Genomic DNA, 25438 nt, shown 5'->3' with positions numbered 1-25438 from the left:
GTTCTCAGTCCCCATTTGGTGGTCTATAATACACCCCTATAAGCATCACTACACCATTCCTATTCCTCAATTCCACCTAAATAGCCTCCCTAGAGAAGTCCACTAATCTATCCTGCCAGAGCACAGCTGTTATATTTTCTCGGACGAGCAATGCAACACCTCCCCCTCTTGCCCTTCCTATTCTATCACACCTGAAGCAAAGAAATCCTGGAATATTTAGTTGCCAATCACATCCCTCCTGCAACCACGTTTCACTAATAGCTACAACATTATATTTCCAAGTATCAATCCAAGCTCTAAGCTCATCCAACTTTCTTACAATGCTCCTAGCATTAAAACAGATGCTTTTAAGAAACTCTCCACCTCTTATTCTCTGTTTACCCTTAATGGAGAAACAACTTTGTTATCTTTTTCTTCCTTCTCCCCTACATCTTCGGTCTGATTGCTCCCAATCTCTGTCCCCTGCCTATCCTTCCTCACACACTGTCTACCTGCTTTCTCTATTTGTGAACTAACCTCCTCTCTCCTAGTCTCTTCAATTTGATTCCCACCCCCCAACCATTCTAGTTTAAAGTCACCTCAGTAGCCTTCACAAATCTCCCCGCCAGGATATTGGTCCCCCTAGGATTCAAGTGTAACCCGTCTTTTTTGTACAGGTCACACCTGCGCCAAAAGAGGTCCCAATGATCCAAAAACTTGAATCCCTGTCCCCTGCTCCAATCCCTCAGCCACACATTTATCCTCCACCTCAGTACATTCCTACTCTCACTGTCGCATAGCACAGGCAGTAATCCCGAGATTACTACCTTTGCCGTCCTTTTTCTCAACTCCCTTCCTAACTCCCTATATTCTCCTTTCAGGACCTCTCCCTTATACTACCTATGTCATTGGTACCTATATGTACCACGACTTCTGGCTCCTCTCCCTCCCACTTCAGGATATCTTGGATGCGATCAGAAACATCCCGGATCCTGGCACCAGGGAGGCAAACTACCATCCAGGTCTCCAGACTGTGTCCACAGAATTGCCTATCTGATCCCCTAACTATCGAGTCCCTTATTACTACTGACCTCCTCTTCCTTTCCCTCCTCTGCTGAGATACAGGGCCAGACTCTGTTGCTTCCCCCAGGTAAATTTTCCCCCCCAACAGTAACCACCTACCTGTAACTCCTCTCTATCAACTCCTCACTCTCCCTGACAAGACAAAGGTCATCGAGCTGCAGCTCCAGTTCCCCAACACGGTCTCTTAGGGGCTGCATCTCGATGCACCTGGCACAGATGTGGACATCTGGGAGGCTGGGAGACTCCATGACATCCCAAATCTGACACCGAGAACAACAAGCTGCCCTCACACTCACACTTCCCCTCTCCTCAAATAACAGGAAAAAATGAATACCAAACCTACTTTGCCTCGCCCGTTTCCGCCTAAGCCCGTTGAGCCAAAGCCCTTAAGCCTTCACTCTGCTCCCGGCTCACTCCGCCACTCACAAATTACGCTGCCCGCTGTATACGGCTGTTTTCCTTTTAAATCTTCCACGCTTCACTGCTCAACGTCACACGCCTGCGCAGTCCCACCTCTCTGAACGCTGATGGAAAAAAACCGAAAAATTCAAAATGGCTTCCTCCACACTCCCGCTCCGATTCTCTGACTTCCTTCTCCAAATTAAACCCGAATCAGGATTTCTGTCCTTGTAAATCTTCCGCACTTCACTGCCCAACATCACATGCCTGTGCACTCCCGCTCCGATTCTCAGACTTCCTTCTCCAAATTCATCAGGACCTGCTGCCTTTCCTTCCTTCATCTTATTTATTGCATTATGACCTTCAGATTTTAAAATACTTGAACCTTCAATGTTTTTCTTAATTTCTGATTTTTCGCCTCAATTGTCTTCAAACAATTCCTGAATATACTCAGTCCATCTGTTCATAATCTCATCTTTTTCCATTATAGTTGTACCGTCCTTTGATTTCAAACATCTACCTGAAGAACAGAGGAGCTTTATCCGGTCAACACACATACAAGTTGCTGGTGAACGCAGCAGGCCAGGCAGCTTCTCTAGGAAGAGACATCGACTGCACCTCTTCCTAAAGATGCTGCCTGGCCTGCTGCGTTCACCAGCAACTTTTATGTGTGTTGCTTGAATTTCCAGCATCTGCAGAATTCCTGTTGTTTGAGCTTTATCCGGTGATATTCTTGATTTGTTGATGTAACCTTTTTGGATCAGTAATAGGGATTCTTTCTATTTGCTCACATTCCTGGTTTAACCATTCCTCTTTGGCTTTTTGACATAAGCTTCTAACTTTTTTATCTAAGGACTTATATTCTATAGGATTTGCTTTCTTCTGTCTCCTTTCTTCCATTAGATTTTTGATTTCATCTGTCATCCATTTATTCTTTGTGCTTTTTCCTTTTTTAGGAATCACAGACTTTGCTGACTCTACCAAGGCATCCTTTACAGAGTTAAATTTCAATTCTACATGATTGCTATCATCTTCAACAGATTCTATTTCTAGACTTTGAAATCTATTTCTTACTTCAATTGTAAATTTTTGTCTTAAGTTTTCTTCTTTGATTGCAAGTAGTCAAGGTTTTTGCTTCTTTAGTTTTTTAAGTTTTACTTTTACATGACATACTACTGGGTTATGGTCACCATTACTGTCTGCACCTGGATATGTTTTGCTTTGAGTCACTGAGTTTCTAAATCTTTGGTTTATAGTAATAAAGTCAATTTGATTTCTAGTGTTATCACCTGGACTTTTCCAGGTCCACAAGCGAAAATGAGGATATAGATAAATTCTATGAAGAGCTTGAACAAGCAAAGAATGGATGCAAGTCTCAAGATACTGTTATTGTCATGGGAGATCTAAATGCTAAAGTAGGACAAGGTGCTGACAGGAAAATTTGGACTGGGGAAAAAAATGAGAGGTGAGAAATGGGTAGAATGGTACAAGATGAATAATCAGATCACTATGAATACTTACTTTAAAAATCATATATATATTGAATAGATTAAAAGCATGCAAAAACAGAAATACTGTACATTAAAAAAAGTAAGGTAGTGTCCAAAGATTCGACGTCCATTTAGGAATCTGATGGCAGAGGGGAAGAAGCTGTTCCTGAATCGCTGAATGTGTGCCTTCAGGCCTCTGTTCTCCTGCCTGATGGTAACAGTGAGAAAAGGGCATGCCCTGGGTGCTGGAGGTCTTTAATAATGGACACTGCCTTTCTGAGACACCGCTCCCTGAAGATGTCCCAGGTACTTTGTAGGTTAGTACTCAAGATGGAGCTGACTAGACTTACAACTTTCTGCAGCTTCTTTTGATCCTGTACAGCAGCCCCTCCATACCACAGTGATGCAGCCTGTCAGAATGCTCTCTATAGTACAACTATAGAAGTTTTTGAGTGTATTTGTTGACATGTCAAATACCCAATGAGCAGAAGAAAAACATATTATACAAACAAGAATAAGCAAATTACTGAAGTTCACAAAATTCATCATTGCAGCCAATCCAGTACCCTGTTAGCTGTAGCCCACAACCTCAATTCAGTAAAGAGATAACGAAACCTCACAGAGCAGTGGGATGAGCCAGTACACCCTAGCCTCTTCAATCTGGCCCACCGCTTAAATCGTTCAAACCTTATTCACTCTCGAGCCTGGGCCCATCACCTCAATTCAGCCCATACCCAACCTTTCCAATTCGGCCCAACTCTTACATCATTCAAATTTTGTCTTTCTTGCTGTTGGATCCTGTTGCCTTGACTCTGCCTTCCCTCCACCCGCCTCGACTTCATTCTGTTGTATCAAATAGCCTCAAAGTCTGCTGCAGCAACGTCCAAACATTGGATTATTCCCCGTGCTCCTCTACTATGACTCAGCCCTTACATGCCATGTTGCTACTGACCTGAATCTTTGAGATTCCAGTTCACATCACAAAAATGGTTTGTTTCCAATAAAAGTGCTATTTTTATTATATTGTTGATGCTATTATTTTTCTTTCCTGCTAGTTTCACTATTACGGGAATGTAACCAGGATAATAGCAGCATTAAGTAACATTCTCAAGTAGCTATATATGTATCTAAGATAAAAATCCAACACTAATCCAAATCAAAGCATCAATGTAAATTTTTATCCCAAGTTCAATAAATTAGAATCAAAGGATTCCATAATCTATTTTAACCCCACCCCCCAACTTAACCAGCATTGTAACACAACATTTAACTGTCAATCAGTACCTGAATAAGACCAGCATGTAAATCAGAGATCAACTATTATATGATCAGCCATTTGTTAAACTGGACACTAAACATTCCATGACTCTATTTCAAGAACCTTCAATTTTCTACCATAAATTCCTCTCTCAGCCTATATATAACTGATCATTTGTTTCCTTTAATTGTCTGAGAATACAAACTGGATGCAATACATTTGCCTAGGCACTGTGGTTCTACACTTCAAAATTTACTTGCAAACCACCAAATATTTCTCAGGTAAGTCAGTTTCTAAGGGAGTATTAGCATTTCAGAAAAAAAAAGTTACCCCACTCTCTTTTTTAAATTACCACATATGAAACTTTACTCACTTGCAGCATTGTTTTTTCACATTTCGGCCACCAAACTTGGGCTTATCCAAGCAATTTGTACACTGGCCACAGTCATCTGGAACTTGACAACCTGAACATTGCCCACACCTACGTGACCTCCTTCCTTTTCGAACAATAGGCTCCTGTGCGACTTTGTGCTTAGCCACTGGTTTAATCACTGATTTTAATGGTTCAGCATCCTCTGATCCAGCTACTGATGATTTATCTGTAAGACAGAAATGATTTTTTATTGGTTATTGCTCAGACGCAAGAGGTTAAAATTTCATTTAATGAATTTCTGTCTAACAGTATCCTCAAGGAAATATAACATTGAAGAGTTTGTTTACATTGATTCATTCCTTGGGAATATTTTAATTTCCACAGGGTAGCAGTCACCTAAAAACCATCATGAAGATAGGTAGTGTTCTTTTATAAAGTATAATTGTCTGAACAAATTAATAAATATACATAATCTGCCACATTACAAGGAAATTTCCACAGCATCAAGAAATGAGAGATGATATAAACGAGTGTTTTTGTAAGTTTCATATGGATCAGATATTTTTCTTTACCTCAGATGTTTTGGTAATGAGTGAATTCTTAGAGGCAAGTTTTTGTATGCCTTTATGCCCTAGGAGGGTGAGTTTACATGTAGAAATTACCATGTTACCATCCTGAATACCTAGCTAGATATCAAAATTATTATGCTAACAGCATTCAAAAGGAACCTCATTATTTTTTGTTCATCTACTTCAGTTTTAAAATTTACATCTAATCTATTATAATTGTTCTACTATATGACTCAGATGTGTACAAATTGTCAAATAAAAGCAAAATACTCATCTTTAATACCAACAGATAAATATTCAGAGTTTCAAGCATGTGTACAGAAGACTGTGTTCTATGATACTTTTTTAATTTATTGGCCTGGTGCTACTTTGATTGTGAGCTAATGAAAATATCCATCTTCGATATGACGGGGCACCTAAGCACGACTTGAGTAGCAGCAGTACACTCAATGGATACAATTAAATATTCCCATTTCAGCCTGATACAGCTAAAACACACAACTTCCAAGGCCAGTACAGTCAACAAAGTTGTCTTAATGCATTAAAATGAACTACTGCTGCTTAAAACTGACAGAAACAACACGATTGTGGTTGGAAGCACTCACATAGAATACTTCAGAGGAAGCATGGCTGCAGAGTGGGGTTACAAGTGCATTTAAGGAAATAGGGTTTCAAACTCACTATACTAACGATCTTGCTGGTGAACAAAACTGATTATCTCAGAGCTAGGGTGCTGAATCAGAAGGACACTAAGACCACGTGTGTCCTTTGTTTCATGGAATCCTGACTGACCCCTTCCACACTGATGCAGCAATTCAGATTGACTGGTTTACTATACACAGTCAGGATAGATCTATAGAGTCTCTCAAAAGCAGAGGTGGAGGAGTATGCTTCATGGTCAACTCTTCTTGATGCACAAATATATCAGTGCTGTCCTAATTCTGCTCACCAGACCAGGAATATCTAGCAGTAAAGTGTTGTCCTTTTTACCTACCACGGGAGTTCTCTGGAGTCATTTTGGTGGCGGTATACATTCCACCTCAGGCCAATGTCAAGCAGACTTTGGATGATCTGAGCAATGGGATCAATATGCATGAAACAGCACACCCTAATCCCTTCACGATTGTTTCAGAAGATTTTAACAAAGTCTGTCTGAAAAAAATCACTAAGCATCTACCATCAACAGATCAATTGCAATACCAGAAGAAACAACACACTGGACCACTGCTACACCACCATCAAGAGTGCCTACCGTACTATTCCACACCCTCACTTCGGGAAGACTGATCACCTGGTTGTACTTCTACTCCCTGATTATAGGCAGAGACTGAAGACTGCAGCACCAGTAGCAAAAACCAAGAAGGTGCAGACAAAGGAAGCACAGGAGCACCTATAAGACTGCTTTGAATCGATGGACAGGACTGTATTCAGGAATTCATCTTCAAACCTGGATGAGTATGCTGCAGTTATTACCGACTTCATTAAAACCTGTGTGGATGAGTGTGTGCTTACAAAGACTTACGGTACATTCCCAGACCAAAAGCACTGGACACACCAGGAGGTACAATGTCTGCTGAGGGCTAGATCTGTGGTGTTCAAGTCTGGCAACCCAGGTCTGTACCAGAAAACCAGATATGATTTGTGGAGGGCTATTTCAAGAGTGAAGAGACAATTTCGAACAATGTTAGAGACGACATCAGATGCACGACAACTCTGGCAGGGTTTGCAAGGCATTACTTCCTACAAAGTGAAACCCAACAGTATGAATAGCAGCGATGCTTCACTACCAGATGAAATTGACACCTTCTATGCCCACTTTGAAAGGCAGAACACAACTACAGCTGTGAAGATCCCTGTTGCACCTGATGACCCTGTGATCTCTGTCTCAGAAGCCGATGTAAGGCTGTCTTTAAAGGAAGTGAACCCAAAAGTAGGTAAAATGTTAACATGGTCATTAAACATAGCAGCCTGTTTTTTCTGCAAGAAACCTTAATGATCAACAGATGTGCAAATTTTGTTACAGCACTCTTTCTTCTTGAAGGTAGCCAGCTAAGGTTTCAGGATGCATACCTCCTTGTGTAGTCATGCGTAGAGGAGGTATTCTGTTTTGTGTGTGAGCCATTATGCCTACTCCGTAATTTGTCTTTTTGGACTGCCATGTAATAGATAAATTGGCTCCAGCCTGCCTTTTGTGGGGGGTATCTGAATGAATATACCCATTTGATCTTATTGAAAAATATAAGATTATTAAAGGATTGGACACGCTGGAGGCAGGAAGCATGTTCCCACTGATGGGTGAGTCCAGAACCAGAGGCCACAGTTTAAGAATAAGGGGTAGGTCATTTAGAACGGAGTTGAGGAAAAACTTTTTCACCCAGAGAGTGGTGGATGTATGGAATGCTCTGCCCCAGAAGGCTGTGGAGGCCAAGTCTCTGGATGCTTTCAAGAAAGAGATGGATAGAGCTGTTAAAGATAGCGGAATCAAAGCTTATGGGGATAAGGCAGGAACTGGATACTGATTGTGGATGATCAGCCATGATCACAGTGAATGGTGGTGCTGGCTCGAAGGGCTGAATGGCCTACTCCTGCACCTATTGTCTATTGTCCATTGTCTATTTGTAAGAGGAATTGTTAGTTAGTTGGTGCAGGAACAGCCACAGACAGACTGTTCCTGTTTCAGCGACTAACTGAGTAAGCCCAGGGTGCTTTGAATAAAGGGTCTGCACTTATACGGTCCCTGGGTGACTTTATCCGGATTTGATTTCCACAAACCCTTGGAAGGCGGAAGGTCCAGGTGGAGTACCTGGTAAGGCTCTGAAAACCTGTGCCAACCAACTGGCAGGAGTATTCAAGGGCATTTTCAAACTCTCACTGCTATGGGCAGAAGTTCCCACTTGCTTCAAAAAGGCAACAATTATACCAGTGTCTAAAAAGAGTAATGTGAGCTGCCCTAACGACTATCGCCTGGTAGCACTCACATTTACAGTGATTAAATGCTTTGAGAGGTTGATTATGACTAGACTGAACTCCTGCCTCAGCAAGGATGTGGACCTATTGCAATTTGCCTATCGCCACCACAGGTCAACGGCAGGTGAAATCTCCATGGCTCTCCACACAGCTTTAGACTACCTAGACAACACAAACACCTATGTCAGGATGCTGTTCATTGACTATAGTTCAGCACTCATTTAGTACTATCATTCCCACAATCCTGATTGAGAAGTTGCAGAACCTGGGCCTCTGTACCTCCCTCTGCAGTTGGATCCTTGACTTCCTAACCGGAAGACCACTGTCTGTGCGGACTGGTGATAATATCTCCTCCTCGCTGACTATCAACACTGGCGCACCTCAGGGGTGTGTGTTTAGCCCACTGCTCTACTCTCTGTATACACATGACTGTGTGACTAGGCATAGCTCAAACACCATTTATAAATCTGCTGACAATACAATCATTGTTCATTGAATCTCAGGTGGTGACAGGATGATGTACAGGAGTGAGATATGTCAACTAGAGGAATGGTGTCGCAGCAACAACCTGGTACTCAACGTCGGTAAGATGAAAGATCCTATTTATTTATATTATATTTATTACTCTGCCGCATCTTTGCCATGTAATCACCATAATTATTCAAAATTTTCAATACCCTCTCAAATAAAAGTAGCCTTTCCTGATTCAAATGTGTGCAGATTCAAAGACAATGTCAATGACACCAAAATCTTCTATTGACATCATGCATTATCACAAATTTAAATACCATTATGCTTTTCAAAATATCCTAAATTGAGCAGTACCCCTTTCATCTGGTTTATATTGAATATCACAGAAGTCATTATATATTAAATTGTTTGGCTTGAAAACAATAAACTGACTGTAGCTTTATTCAAACAATGTCTCATAGAAGGCTAGATATAAACTGCGTTCAGGTGAGGTAGATGGAAAGAGAATCAGAGAAGCTTTGGAATGAAACTGATAGGAATTCCAAGATCTGCTCTAACCCAACTAATAGCCTTTTTTAATGACAAGAGCAAATACTAAAATTTGAGGAACTGAAAATCTCTTTCACTGAAGCCAAATTACTGAACAAATTAACAGGGTTAAATGCTGACAAGTCATCAGGATGAAATGACCTGCTTTCTCAGGCCTTAAAGGAATCAGCTGCAGAAACAGTGGACAAAAGATTGGATTTAAATCAACCATATCTCAAGGTTAGAGATAACATTGCTTTTAACCTATATTTTACTGCTCTATGTCTATCAATGCACTGATCAGTGAACTGATAATGACAGAAAATATTGAAAATATTTGCCAAAGCTGTTCAGAAAGTACATTCACGCTACAGGCCAAAAATTTTATAAATGATTCCACTAAAGAACTGAGCTACTACTGCATCATTAAAAGAAAGCAGGCAAGCCATCAGATTAGCAGATCATTTCCGGGCAGGCTGTAAAGTGGGTTTACTTTGACTCCAATGAAATTTTGAATACATGACTACATCCTCCATATCAGTCCTTATAGAAACATAGAAACATAGAAAATAGGTGGGACCAATCACTGGGACCAAAAAGTGGAAGAGATTCTATACAGGAAATCAAAATCACAAAACATCTGCACCTCATAGCTTGAAGTAAACAGAAAATTGCTCGTTAATAAATTTTGTTAAATATTAAGTTTAAAAAAACACGACTGAAGGGAGTCAGAAAAAAATACAAGCTCAGATTAAGTAAAGGCTTGTTATCAGTGTGAACTTGAAAATCTTGAAATCTTGACTTGTAAATCTTGCACTTATTTCTATGGTAACTGTTTTGTATTTTTTCTAATATTTGTATTTTTGTATATCTGCACACTTCTAATGCTACTGTGACACTGTCATTTCCTTTGGGATCAATAAAGCATCAACCTATTTCATAATGCAGATAGAAATTTAAAATTACAATCATTATACTATCTTTTGAAATAACATCAATAAAGCATATATGAAATTATATAGGTTCATCATCATTATTAATCAACTGAAAATATCACCATTCAAAACATTAATGCAAAGACAATGCATCACAAGAGAACAGAATAGCTACTTGGTTAAATTAGATTACAATAGCTCATTATTTTTATTACAAACATCACACCTCCAACCACAGAAATGACCTAGCACTCCTGTATATTTTAATGTAAAAAAGTATTTATATACTTTATGGTTAAATGCATTGAGGTTTATATTTTCAAACATCCTGACTTAATGCTGAGCAAGCCCAGATTTGTTCATATTACATTTTCCATTGTGAGGAATTCGAGCCACCCACAGAAATAAAGACTCTGTGTATACAATCACCTTTCTACATAGCAACCTAATGACCTTTAGCAATTGAAAGCTCAAAGTAATGTAGTCAGCTTTCTGCAGTGATTGAGCTAAAATATTTATCTGTAACTTTTAAGACATTAAGATATAAAACAAAGGTATAGAAGTATATTCTTGATCACATGTGCTAAACATAAATCAGAGCAATATCCAGAATCTCAAACATTTAAGTTGTAAACTGCTGGAAGACAACTGTCTCCAGCCATTCACATAATGCTGCCAAGAACAGCTACCAAATTTCAGTTCACAAATAAACCAAACTGTAAGCACCAACTTCTGCATGCCTGTGAGTTTTGGAACTCATACAGCATACTGCCCACTGTACAGCTGGAGCATTAAAGCTAAAAGAATGTCCAAGATCAAATATATCTATCATTCAACAAATTAAGCTTTAGCTGCCAAGCTGCCACTCACACTACCGACAGTATGATTTAGAAAAGCTATCATAACATTATGGAGGTTAGTTAAAAAGAAAGATGAACAACTAATTTTCTAAGCAAGTAAAATTGAAGCCTTCTGAAGCTGCTCATTAAATGTTTCAAATAAAACAAATTTCCAGATTTTCTGAAAGTTATAATAACAATGTTGGCACTTTTCTATTGAGTACTATTTGAACAGCAGTATATTGTTCTAAGTGCCTAAATTCATTCCTTCAAAGAAAAGCCACGCCATGGAAATAACTCTAAGAAACCAGATGGACAGCATCACAATTTATTTATTCAGTGAACATTTTCCAGTACAAAATATGTGCTACTAAATCACTTGATAAGGTTACCTAGATGATACATTACAGTAATTGTTTTATAATCCTGATTAAGTGAATGTAACATGGAGGAAAAACTAAACTGTTATCCAATTTTGATTGAAACTTTAAATTTCCTCAGACTGAAAGTCCAAATTAAAATTATTCCACCAATTTTTGTATGTCAATCTTTTAAGACCCTTGTTTTAGAAACTGTAGTAGTGGTTCCGGTGACATCATCGTTCAGAATGGCAGCTTAAATCAACAGCTCCTCAGAAAACAGATATTTTGCCCTGTTAGGGCATCAAATATAAGATCCTTCGAACATATCTGAATTGATAAGGGGGGCAAGAATGGGGAGAAAGAATGGAGATAAAAAAAAAGCATCACTGTGGAGCCTATGGACGTGTGCGTAGTGGACAGGCTGACGCGGGGCCTCATTCAGGCGAAGCGACAAATATGATGAAGATTCTGGAAGAGATAAGCCAAGTCCAAAAAGTTATAAAACAACAACTCAATGATATAAAGTCAGAGCTCGCCAACGTCAATCAGAAAATAGTGCTGGCAGAGACTCAAGAAGGCGGAAGACGGCGTGCAAAACATGGAACAGATACTAAGTAAGACGATAAAAATATTAAATCAACAGGAAAATAAATTGCTTGACCAGGAGGGAAGATCGTGACAGAAAAATATCAGGATTTATAATGTTCCTGAAGGAGTGGAGGGAGTGTCGAAGATAGACTTTGAAGACAAGCTGCTGTGGGAAGCGCTGGAGTTTCCTCCGAATATGGAGATGGAAATAGAAAGGGCACATCGTTCTCTCGCCCAGCGGCTTGCCGGAGACAGATAAAGTAAACCATGATCCATTATACTTAGATTCCTTCAATTCAAGAGCAAGGCAGAGATTCTACGAAGGGCCTGGGGTGAGAAGAGGGTATTTTGGAACAGGAAGTTAATATACTTCGATCATGATTACTCCCCGGTGGTCCTATAGAAACGGAAGGAATATTCTGAAGTGAAATGAATAATAAAGGAAGAAAATATTAAATTTCAAAGCCTGTACCCTGCTAAACTGAGATTATTTTACCAAGAAGGGATATGACTGTACCAGAGGGTGGAAGAGGCGACTATAGACATGAACAACAGAGTCCATTAGCGTGGTCAAACCAAGGGAAGGTCTGGCTGAGCAGTTATCCCGATCTGCTTGGGAAATAGTAAGAGAACCGAGAAAGCAGGGGACGGGAACAGGACCAGAGAAGGATATTAGGAAGAGACTGCGAGTTCTCTGAAGACAACCCTCACCAACTCCAGAAGAGCCATAAGGTTTGGCTAACTTTAAAAGTGCTGATAAACTAAACAGAAGCAAAAATAGATGGTGATATACCTATCTCGAGAAATACGTGTTATAATGTGGTTCTTATATTACTCAATTTTTTTAAAAATTCATTTATTCATTCCTTTTTCCCCACCTAAATGAAAATATATACATGGGAGGAATATACAGGGAACTCATTTCTGTGTAATGAACATAGTTTTTTTCACTTACTTTTACAGGTACAGCAACGGGGGCCCTCAACCCACAGGTAGGAGGGGCAAACCCCCACAGCTAGATGTTTCTTCTAGCTCAACTCAGGGTCATCTAGACACCCCAGCTTTGGAATCCCACCTTCGTTACCCTTTTTTTTTATTATTCGTGTTTCTTGGCTCTTATTTGTTCAGGGAGTACATCGATTAAGTTATATTCTGCAAATTTCAATGATATACTAACAGATAAACACACATGGCTAAGGACAAAGTAAAATTCATTTCTTTAAATCTCAATGGGCTGTTGAATCCAGTCAAATGCAGTAAAATTCTATCAAAAATGAAAAAAGAACAAGCCCATGTAGTATATTTACAGGAAACTCACTAAAGTGATAATGAGCATGGAAAATTAAACAGAATGGGCTGCACTAATTTGTTTTTCTCCTCAAATAAATCAGGACATAGCAGGAGGAGTTGTTATTCTCATCTCAAGTAAGCTAAATTTTGAAAAAGTATTTGAAATGGGAGATAAGGAGGGCAGATATATTCTGGTAAGGGAGAATATAGATGGAAATCCAGCTACTTCATCGAATGCACCCCCAGGAAGTGATATTAGTTTCTTCCAGAAAATTACTAATATTATGGTAACGGAAATAGAAGGTCTCTTGATGTGTGGGGGAGACTTAAATTTACAATTACAACCAAAGTTAGAGTCTACCAATAGAAAAACCTATGAAACAAAGTCCTTACATAAGAAAGTTAACACTCCTTTTGAGGATGTTGGTCTAATTGATATATGGAGGGACCTTTCCCCGACAGAAGGGATTATACTCATTATTTTGCCCCCCATTCTGTATATACAAGAATAGACTATTTCATAACATTCGGAAAATATAGAGACAAAATAATCACATGTGGAATTGGGACAATAGATGTAAGTGACCATGCACCTATATATTTATCTGTTGATTTTGACCTACAACCAAAGAATACTAGTTGGAAACTAAATTCAAGTCTACTTAATGATCCCTATTTTACGGAACAAACTAAAAAAGAAATTGGTCTTAACTTAGAATTCAATGACAATCGAGAGGATATTCTATGGGATACTCCGAAGGCTGTCTTAAGAGGGAAAATTACAGCGATATCTTCATATAAGAAAAAAATAAGGAATAAATAAAGAATTAGAGGAATTACAAAGTAAGCTGAAGGAACTAGAAAAAAAAACACAAATTGAGTTTGGCACAGGATACACTAGAGGAAATTTTAAAAATTAGGAATGAAATTAATAGTTTGGCTACACAAGAAAATGTTTCTGAAACAGAGATACTATGAAAGTAGATCTAAATCAATGAAAATACTGACATGGAAATTGAAAAAAAAGATAGCAGAAAATACAATTCATAGAATTAGGGATCCAAGAACAAAAGTGATAAAAAAAAATAAGCTAAGTGAAATTCATGAAGCTTTTGAAATGTTTTACAAAAATCTGTATTCCAAAGTTACAGGAGGAAACTTAACCCAAATTGACACCTTCCTGAATTCTTTAAGGTTACCCACTTTAAGCAAAGAACAAAATAGAAAGATGACTACTGACATAACTGAAACTGAACTAAAAACTGCAATTAGTAGGCTTAAATTAAGCAAGTCACCAGGATCAGATGGATATACGGCAGAGTGGCATGAAGAGTTCAGAAGTGAGTTAATTCCTGTTTTACTCCCCACACTGAACTGGGCCCTAAGAAGGGTGCAAATGCCACCCAACTGGAAGGAGGTGATAATCTCAGCTATACCGAAAGCAGGCAAGGATAAAATGGAATGTGGGTCGTTTAGACCAACCTCTGTTCTTAATGTGGATTATAGAATATTTACCTCCATCATGGCCAAACGATTAGAAGAGTTTCTACCCACACTGATACATAATGATCAGACAGGTTTCATATAACAACGCCAAACACAAGACAATATACGAAGGATGCTTCACATTATGGATCTTATAAATAAAAAATGAAATTGAAGCAATAGTGATAAGCGTGGAAGCTGAAAAAGCATTTGATTTGGTTAATTGGAATTTTCTCTATAGAGTTTTACATAGATTTGGTCTACACAATTATTAAAACTATACAGGCACTATACGACAATCCTACTGCCGGGATTAAAATCAATGAATATTTATCTAATAGTTTTACCCTAGAAAGGGGCACGAGACAGGGTTGTACATGGTCACCGCTACTCTTCGCATTACAGCTGGAACTATTAGCTCAATACATCAGACAAAATGAAGAAATCAGGAGAATTACTATTAAAGGGACAGAGCATAAATTGGCCTGTTACGCGGATGACACTTTGATCTATCTAGGGCAACCAACAGACCCTTTACCTAAATTGATGCAATCCTTTGAACAAGATGGCCAATTATCAGGACACAAGATCAACATAGATAAAACCCAACTACTCTCATATAACTATAGCCTACCAAGAGAAATTGAAAGTAGATACACTTGGGCATGGCAAACAAACTCCGTCAAATATTTGGGCATCATTATGCAAAAAGATTTGGCAAAATTATTAGAATGCAATTATCAGCCTATATATAAAAAAACTGAGGAAGATATAACAAGGTGGAACCTAATCCCTTTTCTTGGTCTCAGTTCAAGGACTGAATCTATTAAAATGAATATACTGCCCAGACTACTGTATCTCTTTCAGACCCTACCAAGAGAGATTAACCAAAATCAATTCAATAAATGCAACAAGATGCTATCAAGATATTATATATGGCAAGGTAAAAGGCCTAGGGTTCGTCGCAAAACTTTGCAATTAGCCAAGGAAAAGGGGGGATGGGGCCTACCTTTTCTTGGAGATTATTATTTTGCAGCATAGTTGAGAGCTGTGATATGTTGGTGCAACCCATCATGTGACGCTCAATGGAAAAACATTGAGGACAGGATACTTTCCATCCCCATACAGGCAATTCTGGCGACAACCCGTGGGTGAAATTGACTCTTAAAATATGGAAACTATTATAAAAGAATATAAACTGGAGAGAGACATTGCAATTCTTAAACGGTGCGCATATGACTCGGATTTTACGCCAAATAAACTGGCTGCTAGATTTAAGGACTGGACAGCTAAAGGAATAACAGCTATTTACAATATAATGGAAGAAGGAACACTGTTCAGTTTTGAAATGCTCAAAGAGAAACACTTATTACAAAAACAAGACTTTTACCTATATTTACAGATGCGACGGTATATTAATAAGATGGTTAAAAATGTAACCAAGGCTAATAATCATGTCTGATAGAGCTGTTTAGAAAAGCATATAATTCAGACAACGGCAGTAAGATCATTTTAAGTGCGTATAAGGGTTTGTCAAATCTTAAAATACATTCAACTTCATACATTAAAACGAAATGGAAGGAGGAAGTAGGGATAATAATATCCGAGGAAGAATAGACAATCAATGGAAGTATACCAGTTCACAGAAATGGAGGGAGTTCGGGTGGAAAAACTTGATAAGATATTTTGTTTCACCCTCTCAGAAATCCCATTATGATAACAACCCCGTTTACTGGAGAAATTGTGGAAATCAAAATGCAAACCATTATCATATTTTCTGGGAATGCCGCATTATCAAAGACTATTGGAGTGGGATACATAATGCCCTACAAGACATTTTTAAATGTGAAATACCCTTAGAGAGTAAGACCATATACTTTGGGTACATACCTCAAGAATGGTTGAAAAGAGATAAATATTTAATGAATGTACTACTGGTGGCTGGTAAAAAGACTCTTACCAGGAAATGGTTATCACAGGACAGACCAACTCTAAATGTATGGATGGAAATTACAATGGACACTTACAAAATGGAGAAGAAAACAGCATCTGTTAATCATAAGTTGGAACAATTTTATTCATGCTGGAAAAAATGGTTTAACTACATAATACCACATAGGCTTGATTTTATTCTCACAAGTCAATGAATATGTTGTAAAAAAAACACTCCCTACTTTGTATATAGTTTTCTTCTTTCGACTGTTCTTTCATTCCTCTCCTTTCTGTAATTGTATACCTCAGATAAATATTATGTGGAGATTTGTGACAATTATATGATATATATGTACAGTATCTGAACTATATCTTATGGAAATGTTTGATGATGAAATTCGATAAAAAAATAAATTACAAAAAAAAAGAAACTGTAGTAGCATTACTCAATGAATAATCAAAGTCAATTTTTAAAACTTTGCTTGAGAAATTGACATACTAAGGTCCAATTCTGTTTAGGCTTACCATCATTTCCCATTGAAGATAGTATCTTTTCTCGCTCCTCCCATGGCAAGGCACTCAGAGTAGGCATATCGTCAGGGAACACCGCCCTTTTCCGACCAAGTGCAACGGCAGCCCGCCTGCAAACATGTTTTATCCGAGGACCTGATATTGCTGTTTCTGATGAATCACTTTCTTGACCCTGATACAATCAAATAAAAATATAATTCACCTGAAATACTAAAGTAAAAGAAATTTCCAGTTTATTTTCATTATGTACGCAAACCTTGGAGATAATACTCAACTGATGAATAAATAATAATAAATTAGTGACACCACTCAATCTCTGGCACTAACATAAAATCATATTTTTTGACATTTAAGGTATGGTTTCTGCTGCCCAAAATGTATTCTTTATTATGAAAAAGATATTGAGAAAATTATTGAGGTGCCTTCTTTAATGACTACAGTTATGTGTTAAAGGAACGCCCGTGGTATTTTTAGGAAATTAGATTCAGGACTTTAACCCAGTGCATAGCCTAGAACTTGTAGAGAGCTTGCAGAACTGATGTTTCCATGCACCAACTGTCTAGCAAAGGTACTAACTGGCAAGATCTTATCATCTCAATTATAGAAGCTGCATCTCTGCAAAGCCTGGCACTTGGGAATCAAGAAAGTGCAATGATTTAATTGAATTTCGATATACTTATTAATATTACAAGTAAAATAAGGTAGCAGAGGTGTCAAGAGTAATGTTCAATCAGTCATCAGGAAGTAGCCATGGACGTACATGTGACCAAAATATTGCTGAGATCTTCCTAGAAGTTGGCTGAGCTCTAAAGAAAGCATTTATTGTTAGGAGATCATTCACCTTCGTCAATGATGAAATAGTCTATGTATGAAGCCAGAGGACATGTGTGGTCCTGAATGAATACTTTAAGTAAATATTCATAGGAGAAGGATGGAAATCCTGCATAGTAGATAGGTCAGGAGGTCAGGGCAACTGGGTTCCAAAACTAGGAGGAAAAACTAGGCGGAAAAGGAACATGAAGATTAAAAGGGGAACTGCAAGAAAAATAACGGATTTTAAGTGTAATATGGACTAAATCACAAACTTGAAATTAAATATTATTTGTATCATCTGTGATAATGTGATTGATTAAAGGTACTGTGTTGTACTGCTGAATGGCAATTAGTAACTAACAGTGCGTCTAAACAGGTTTAGCTGCAGGAAACAGGGAAATAAAGCTGGAAGAATGGGATTTCTCCTGAGAGTCAGTGTGGACCTGACTACTAGTGTAGACATCACGCCTGGACTACGCTACCAAAATTCATTACTTCACATAGGTTTGTCTTAAATTCCATCTCCCAGACACCAGATTCTGGTACAGGTCCACAATCCCTTATCCAAAATTCTGAAATCCAAAAAGCTCTAAAAACCGAAGTTTTTCTCACCAACAGCTGACGTCACTCAGGTGTGACGTGGCAGCACTAGCCGAGGCCACCAGACATCAGTTGTGTCTCAGTGCTCGTACTGGTTACACATGCATTTGCTGTTCGCTGATATTTTGTGTTCACTGTTGACTTTGTGTTTAATTTCACTGTGAAAATGTCAAAAAGAGCTGCAGATACCCCTATGGGTGACAATGAGAAAAAGAGAAGGAAGCATCTATCATTATCAATAACACAGAAAGTGGAGTTACTGCAGAAGCTTGATCGTGGTGTGTCTGTGCGGCGTCTTACTGAAGAAAATAGTGTCAGAACTACCACTGTACATGATTTAAATAAACAGAAAGACAAGTTACTGAAGTTTTATAGTGACAGTGATGACCATAAACTAATGAAAAATAGGAAAACAGTGCACAGGGCAAAAAATGAAGATGCTGACCATGTGTTGACTGAATGGATTAGACAACGAAGAAGTGAGCGTATGCCGCTGATTGGCATGTTGATCATGAAATAAGCTAGAATATACCATGAAGAACTGAACATTGAAGGTGAGTGTCAATATTCAGAGGGTTGGCTGCATAAGTTTAAGAAGCGTCATGGTATAAAATATCTAAAAATCTGTGGTGAAAAAGCTTCTGCTGATCATAAAGCAGCTGAAAACTACATCGACGAATTTGCCATGATAATATCTGATGAAAACCTTAGCCCTGAACAAATTTACAATGCTGATGAAACAGCTTTGTATTGGTGCTACGTTCCTAGAAAAACATTAACAACGACTGATGAGAGAGCACCAACAGGTTTTAAAGATGCTAAGGACAGGTTAACTATTCTTGGGTGTGCCAATGCAGCAGGCACACACAAAGTAAAGTTGGCAGTGACTGGAAAAAGCCAACATTCGAGATTTCTGGAAGGTGTATGCAATTTACCTGTGCATTATTATGCAAACAAGGATGTTTCCTGACTGGTTCAATAACCACTTTGTACCAGCAGCAGTAGCTCACTGCAGGCAAGCTGGACTGGAAGAAAACTGTAAAATTTTATTGTTCCTGCACAACTGCTCCGCACACCCCCCTGCTGAACTTCTTGTGAAAAGTATTTTTGCAATTTACTTGCCCCCAATGTGACTTCTACATTACAGCCTTGTGACCAAGGAATTTTACGCTCCATGAAGAGCAAGTATAAAGACTATTTTTTGAATTGTATGCTTTCTTGGGTCAACAGAGGAGTAGGAATCCAGGACTTTCTGAAAGAGTTCAATGTTAAGGATGTCATTTACGCAGTTGCTAATGCCTGTGTAGGCCCCCTGGCCAGCCTCAGGGTTGCTCAGCTCGCTGTCCTCTAGGGAAACAACCCTCGGCCCCGCCAAACTGGGTAATCAGTTTGAGTGGATGCTGTGTGATGTACCCCACACCGCCCAAATAATACACCAGATATGATTAAATGATTTACGGTTTATAGATATTACTGGAACTGTATAGTTAACAGAGAATAAAATATAAAAGGAAAATAAAAGGCGCCACACGTATCAAAGTTCAATCTCTTCGTGCACAAACAGTTGGAGCTCAGGTCCCTTCTTCTTCACCTTGTGACCCCTCGGATCACCTCGACCGGCCGCCTGGGACCATCAACGGTGGTCGACCAGATGCTCCACACGGGTCCGTCTCCATCTCCTCTCCTCACCAAATGCACCACTCGGGGTCCGAACCCGTTAGCGGACTCACAACACCTGGTCCATCCTCTGTCTCTCTCTCCCGCCTTCTCCCTCAAAACCCCGAGCATACCATATCTAACAGACACACCAAAGCATAACAACTATCGCAATTGGTTCATTCGTCCTCTTATCAATAGATAATCCAAAACAAACTGCTAGCAGGAGGGACTTTCTCAGCAGTTAACATAACAAAGAAGGCCTTTCAATTATAACATAAAAAAGAAGCCATTTTAATTAGACTTCGCAGTGACATTAAAAAAAAAGAAACCCCTTACACTTGGAATGATCTTGATACACTAACATTAACAAATGCTTGGCACAGACTTTGGCCTACAACGAAGTTTGATGTAAATGAACCTACAGATCAAGACTTTGAAGGATTTTGTTTCACTAACGAGAAGACGGTAATATCAAACCTCGTAACTTTACTCTAAAATGCCATCGAACCAAAGTGTAAATAAGTTAGAGGAAGCTGATATCGAAGAAATGCTGAACATTGACAATGCACCTGTTGTGCATTCCTTGAGTGATGGGGAAATTGCTGAAATGGTGTTAAATACAGATAAGCATGAAGACAGTAGTGATGATGATGACATTGTGAACACAGGTGAAAAAATCCCCGTAGACGATATGGTGAAAATGTCTGATCAGTTCATTGCTGGCCTTGAACAACATGTATTTATCAGTGAGCAAGAGATTATGGACATTTAGTCAGTTAAGGGGAGATTGCTTAGCCATAAACCTATGTTAAAGAGACAGACAACACTCGAATAAGTCTTTAAAATCACTGTCAGTCATAGTAGTGCTACTTCATAACTTGAGAATCCTGTTCCTGGCCCATCAGGTATCTGTAGAGTATTTAGCTTTGTTTGCCAGACGTAATGCAACTTAACTAGCTTAGTTTGAACCTGTATACATCCTAGAGTATTTATGTCATTTACCATGTGTTTGATTCAGTTCATTTGAAGCTGTATATTTTTTATGTTTCATTGAATGTTTAATAAAACTGTAATAGTATTTGTAGTCTTTATTTAACCCACTTAACTATACGTTTTGTGTTCACTGTTGACATTGCGTTTAATTTCACTGTGCCAAGGTCAAAAGGAGCGCGGATCTGGAAAACCCAGAAGTTCTCTCTCCAGCACTCGTTGTTTGAGCATGCACAGACTTTTTTCCTTGTTGTTATTTCCTAAACAATACAGTATAACAACTATTTATATAACATTTATATTGTATTAGGTATTATAAGTAATCTAGAGATGATACAAAGTATACGGGAGGATGTGCATAGGTCTGGAACTCTCCCGGGTCCTAAAGTCCACCTGCACTGAGACAGGTTAATTATCAATATAATTAACAATTTGCTAAAATCTGAAAAATTCTGAATTCCGAAATGCAACTGGCCCCAAGGATTTCAGATAAGGGATTGTGGACCTGTACTTCATTAGGCCTAAAAAGGCTTCTGGTTCTATTTCAGATTTAAGTCTAGGTGTCAATCTTTATACAGAGGTATATAACAATGAATGAGAGTCCATCATTGAATAATGTTAGGGTGCATTTCACTGATGATATAAATAGCAATTTCATTATTTATAAAACAGTTGGCAAAGGCACAATGTAAAATTATTTGAATACCACACTATTTTAGGGTGGTTTAAGCTTGGTAAAGAAAGAGAAATGTTCATGAATATTTACTTTGTAAGCTACTTCTCTAGTTGTATCCCCAAAACTGAAAGCAAGATTTAAAAAGATCTTGATTAAGATTGGGAAAATAGATCTATAAACCAAAATTAAACACTCTTACTTCCAACACATTGTATATTTTTCGCTGACTTTCATTAACCCAGTAATATGTTTGTGACCATTTAAAAAGGCAAGCTAACAGTTTCCTAAAATCATGGTTTAGAACAGAAATATATAGAACAGAGTTAAGTACAGCAGAGAAACAAGTCCCTTGGCCCACAACGTTGTGCTGAACTAATTAAATTAGTAATGTACTAATCCCTTCAGCCTACATATTGCCATATCCTTCTTCCTGCACATTCATATGCTTATCCCGAAGTTTATAAATGTCTCTTTTGTATTTGCCTATACCACTGCCTCAGGGAATGTACTCCAGGCAACTACTAATTTGAACATCTCTTTTTACCTTAAATGTGTGCCCTCCGGTATTAATCATTTCGATCCTGAACAAAAGATTTTGGTTGCCTACTCCATCTATGCCTTTCAAAATCTTGTAAACCTTTATTAGATCTCCCCTCAGCCTCCACTGCTCCAGAGAAAAGAACACAAGTTTGTTCAACCTCTCTTTATGGTATTCTGGTAAATCCCTTTCGCACCTTCTCTAAAACCTTTGTAACACGCACCGCACAAAATACTGGAGGAACTCAGCAGGCCAGGCAGCATCTACATTCTTTCTATAATGTGGCGACCAGAACTGAATATAGTACTTCAGAAGTGGCATAACTATAGTATTATAAAGTTGCTACATCATGACTCCTAAAAAACAATTCCTCAATAAGGACAAATATATCATTTGACTTGTTAACCACCCTCTCAACCTGTGCAGTTTCAGGGAACTAGGACCCCAAGATTCTTCAGCTAATCAACACTCCAAAGGGCTTTGTAATTAGAACATATTATCCCATTACATTTGATCTCCCAAAGTGCAGCACTTCACTTTGGGCCAGGTTAAACTGCCATTTCTGATATATCTGCAAGCAATTTATATTCCACTGTATCCTTTGCCATTCTTATACACTATACAAAACACCACAAATCTTCATATCTCTGTAGGTTTAGTAACCCACACAACCATATTTTCATCCAGGTCATTTACATACATCATAAATAGCGAGTTCCCATTACAGATCACTATAGAACACCACTAGTCACAGACCTCCAACCAGAATGTCTCATCAACCACAATCCAATTCCGAAACCAAAGTAGAAAACATATGATATTCAGCCCTTAGATTAAAACTCTCCTCAGAGCAATGCAATTTCTTCCATTTTATAAAAAGAAGTGTCCTTTTATTCAATTTTGCAACAATGTTTTTTGTTGACCAGAGCATTTCCCCTCTTGCAAATACAGGTGTCCCCCGCTTTACGCTTTAAGCCACTTCGCTTTTACAAAAAACCTACATTTGCTAACCAAACGAGAATTTTCGCTTTTATGAAAAGCGAAAATAGCATTCAGCATTTGTTTTCAGCGAGCCATTATAAAGAAAGACTACCATGACCGTGAAGCTTTGCGTGGGCAGGTGTGTGCACATGTGTGTACGTGCCGATTTTCTTCTACAAATCGGTTTTTGGCTAAATCTTCGTGATTCTGATAAGTGAAACTACACAGTACATATATTGTTCCTACTTTATATAGGCTGTGTATTTATCATACCATTCCTGCTTTTACTATATGTTAATGTTATTTTAGGTTTTTATGTGCTATTTGATATAATTTGGTAGAATATTTTTTGGGTCTGGGAACGCTCAAAAAACTTTCCCATATAAATTAATGGTAGTTGCTTCTGCGCTTTACGCCATTTCAGCTTACGAAAGGTTTCATAGGAACTCTCTACTTTCGTAAAAGAGTAATATGCTCCCAAGTTCATGCCCTAGTTGACATCTTTTCGTTAATGAGCAATAATCGCCAACTCACCTGCAGGAAGTAATTTGTCTGTTTATCATTTCAAAGTCCTTCATAATTTTATAATTATTTACCCATTAAATCCTCCAGTTTTCTCCATCCTGAAATACTGGAAAATACTGGACATGTTTGGTAGGTCATATTTGGTATGTCAAATATGATAACAGAATATAGTACTGGTTGGTCAAATATGATAACAGAATACAGTAGTTAGCAGGTCAAATATGATGGCAGAATATAGTATTAATGATAAGACTCCTGGCAGTGTGGAGGATCAGAGGGATCTTGGGGTCTGAGTCCATAGGACACGCAAGGCTGCTGCGCAGGTTGACTCTGTGGTTAAGAAGGCGTACGGTGCATTGGCCTTCATCAACCGTGAGATTGCCTTAAGGAGCTGAGAGGTAATGTTACAGCTACAGAGGACCCTGGCCAGACACCACTTGGAGTACTGTGCTCAGTTCTGGTCACCTCACTACAGGAAGGATGTAGAAACCATAGAAAGGGTGCACAGGAGATCCACAAGGATGTTGCCTGGATTGGGGAGCATACCTTATGAGAATAGGTTGAGTGAAGTCCGCCTTTTTTCCTTGGAGCAACGGAAGATGAGAGGTGACCTGATAGAGGTGTACAAGATGATGAGAGGCATTGATCATGTGGATAGTCAGAGACTTTTCCCCAGGGCTGAAATGTCTAGCACGAGAGGGCACAGTTTTAAGGTGCTTGGAAGTAGATACAGAGGAGATATCAGGGTAAGTTTTTTATGCAGAGAGTGGTGAGTGCATGGAATGGGCTGCTGGCAACTGTGGTAGGGTTTTTTAAGAGACTCCTGGTTAGGTACATGAAGCTCAGAAAAACAGAGGTCTATGGGTAACCCTAGGTAATTTCTAACGTAAGGACATGTTTGGCACAGCTTTGTGGGCCGTAGCTTTTCCATGTTTCTACGTTTTCCATCATTCTATGTCACTCTGTTTGAAGTTTTTCATCACTAACTTCATCTCAATGATTTAACACTACCCCATATTTTATGATTTGTATGTTCCTTCAATAATGCAATCCCAACTTTCACTATACCTTGGGTGCAAACTATTGCACACTTCATCACATCTTCCTGCTACAACATGTTAATATATCTCAAAGCTATGTGAAAATACAGTTTACATGATGGAACAGGGAGGAATTTCCTCAAATATAGTCACTGAGAAATTTTTGATTCCAAGCACACTTAAGAGTGATGTTAATTCCTGTATAATGCTTTAATTCTGCTCAGTCTAAATAAATTCTTTATCAAAGAACAAATGTCATTGGCATTGCAAAATGCAAAGAATAAACAGTAAAAAAGCAGTAAAGTAGTATTAAAAAAGTAGGTATAATGATTTTCTTTGAAAGATTTTTAAAGGAAACTGCTCTTATCATATTATGGTTGTGGGAACAACATAAACACTAGTGGAGTAAAACCAACTGATAAGAATTTTTGACTTAAAAGAATAATAGAACTAAATGTTTTACTGAGGGGTTACTGATATAATCGATTAAAGTAAGAGTGAACAACTCAAATGTTAAATGCAGTACTTTAATACAAT

General features: G+C 38.5%; 1 protein-coding gene across 1 annotated transcript in view; it reads right to left on the bottom strand.

The window, feature by feature from the left end:
• LOC134341089 (histone-lysine N-methyltransferase 2A-like) overlaps positions 1–25438 on the bottom strand; it is a 272129-nt gene that overhangs the window by 176403 nt on the left and 70288 nt on the right. The window contains exons 4-5 of the mRNA XM_063038841.1: positions 17074–17251; positions 4583–4808 (exon numbers count right to left, since the gene is read on the bottom strand). Coding sequence (XP_062894911.1) covers positions 4583–4808; positions 17074–17251 — 404 coding nt within the window. The remainder of the gene's footprint in view (positions 1–4582; positions 4809–17073; positions 17252–25438) is intronic.

The sequence above is a fragment of the Mobula hypostoma genome, chromosome Y (genome assembly GCF_963921235.1).
Source record: "Mobula hypostoma chromosome Y, sMobHyp1.1, whole genome shotgun sequence".
Lineage (NCBI taxonomy): Eukaryota > Metazoa > Chordata > Chondrichthyes > Myliobatiformes > Myliobatidae > Mobula > Mobula hypostoma.
Note: the sequence above shows the minus strand (reverse complement) of the source record. Positions and strands in the feature narration are given on the sequence as shown.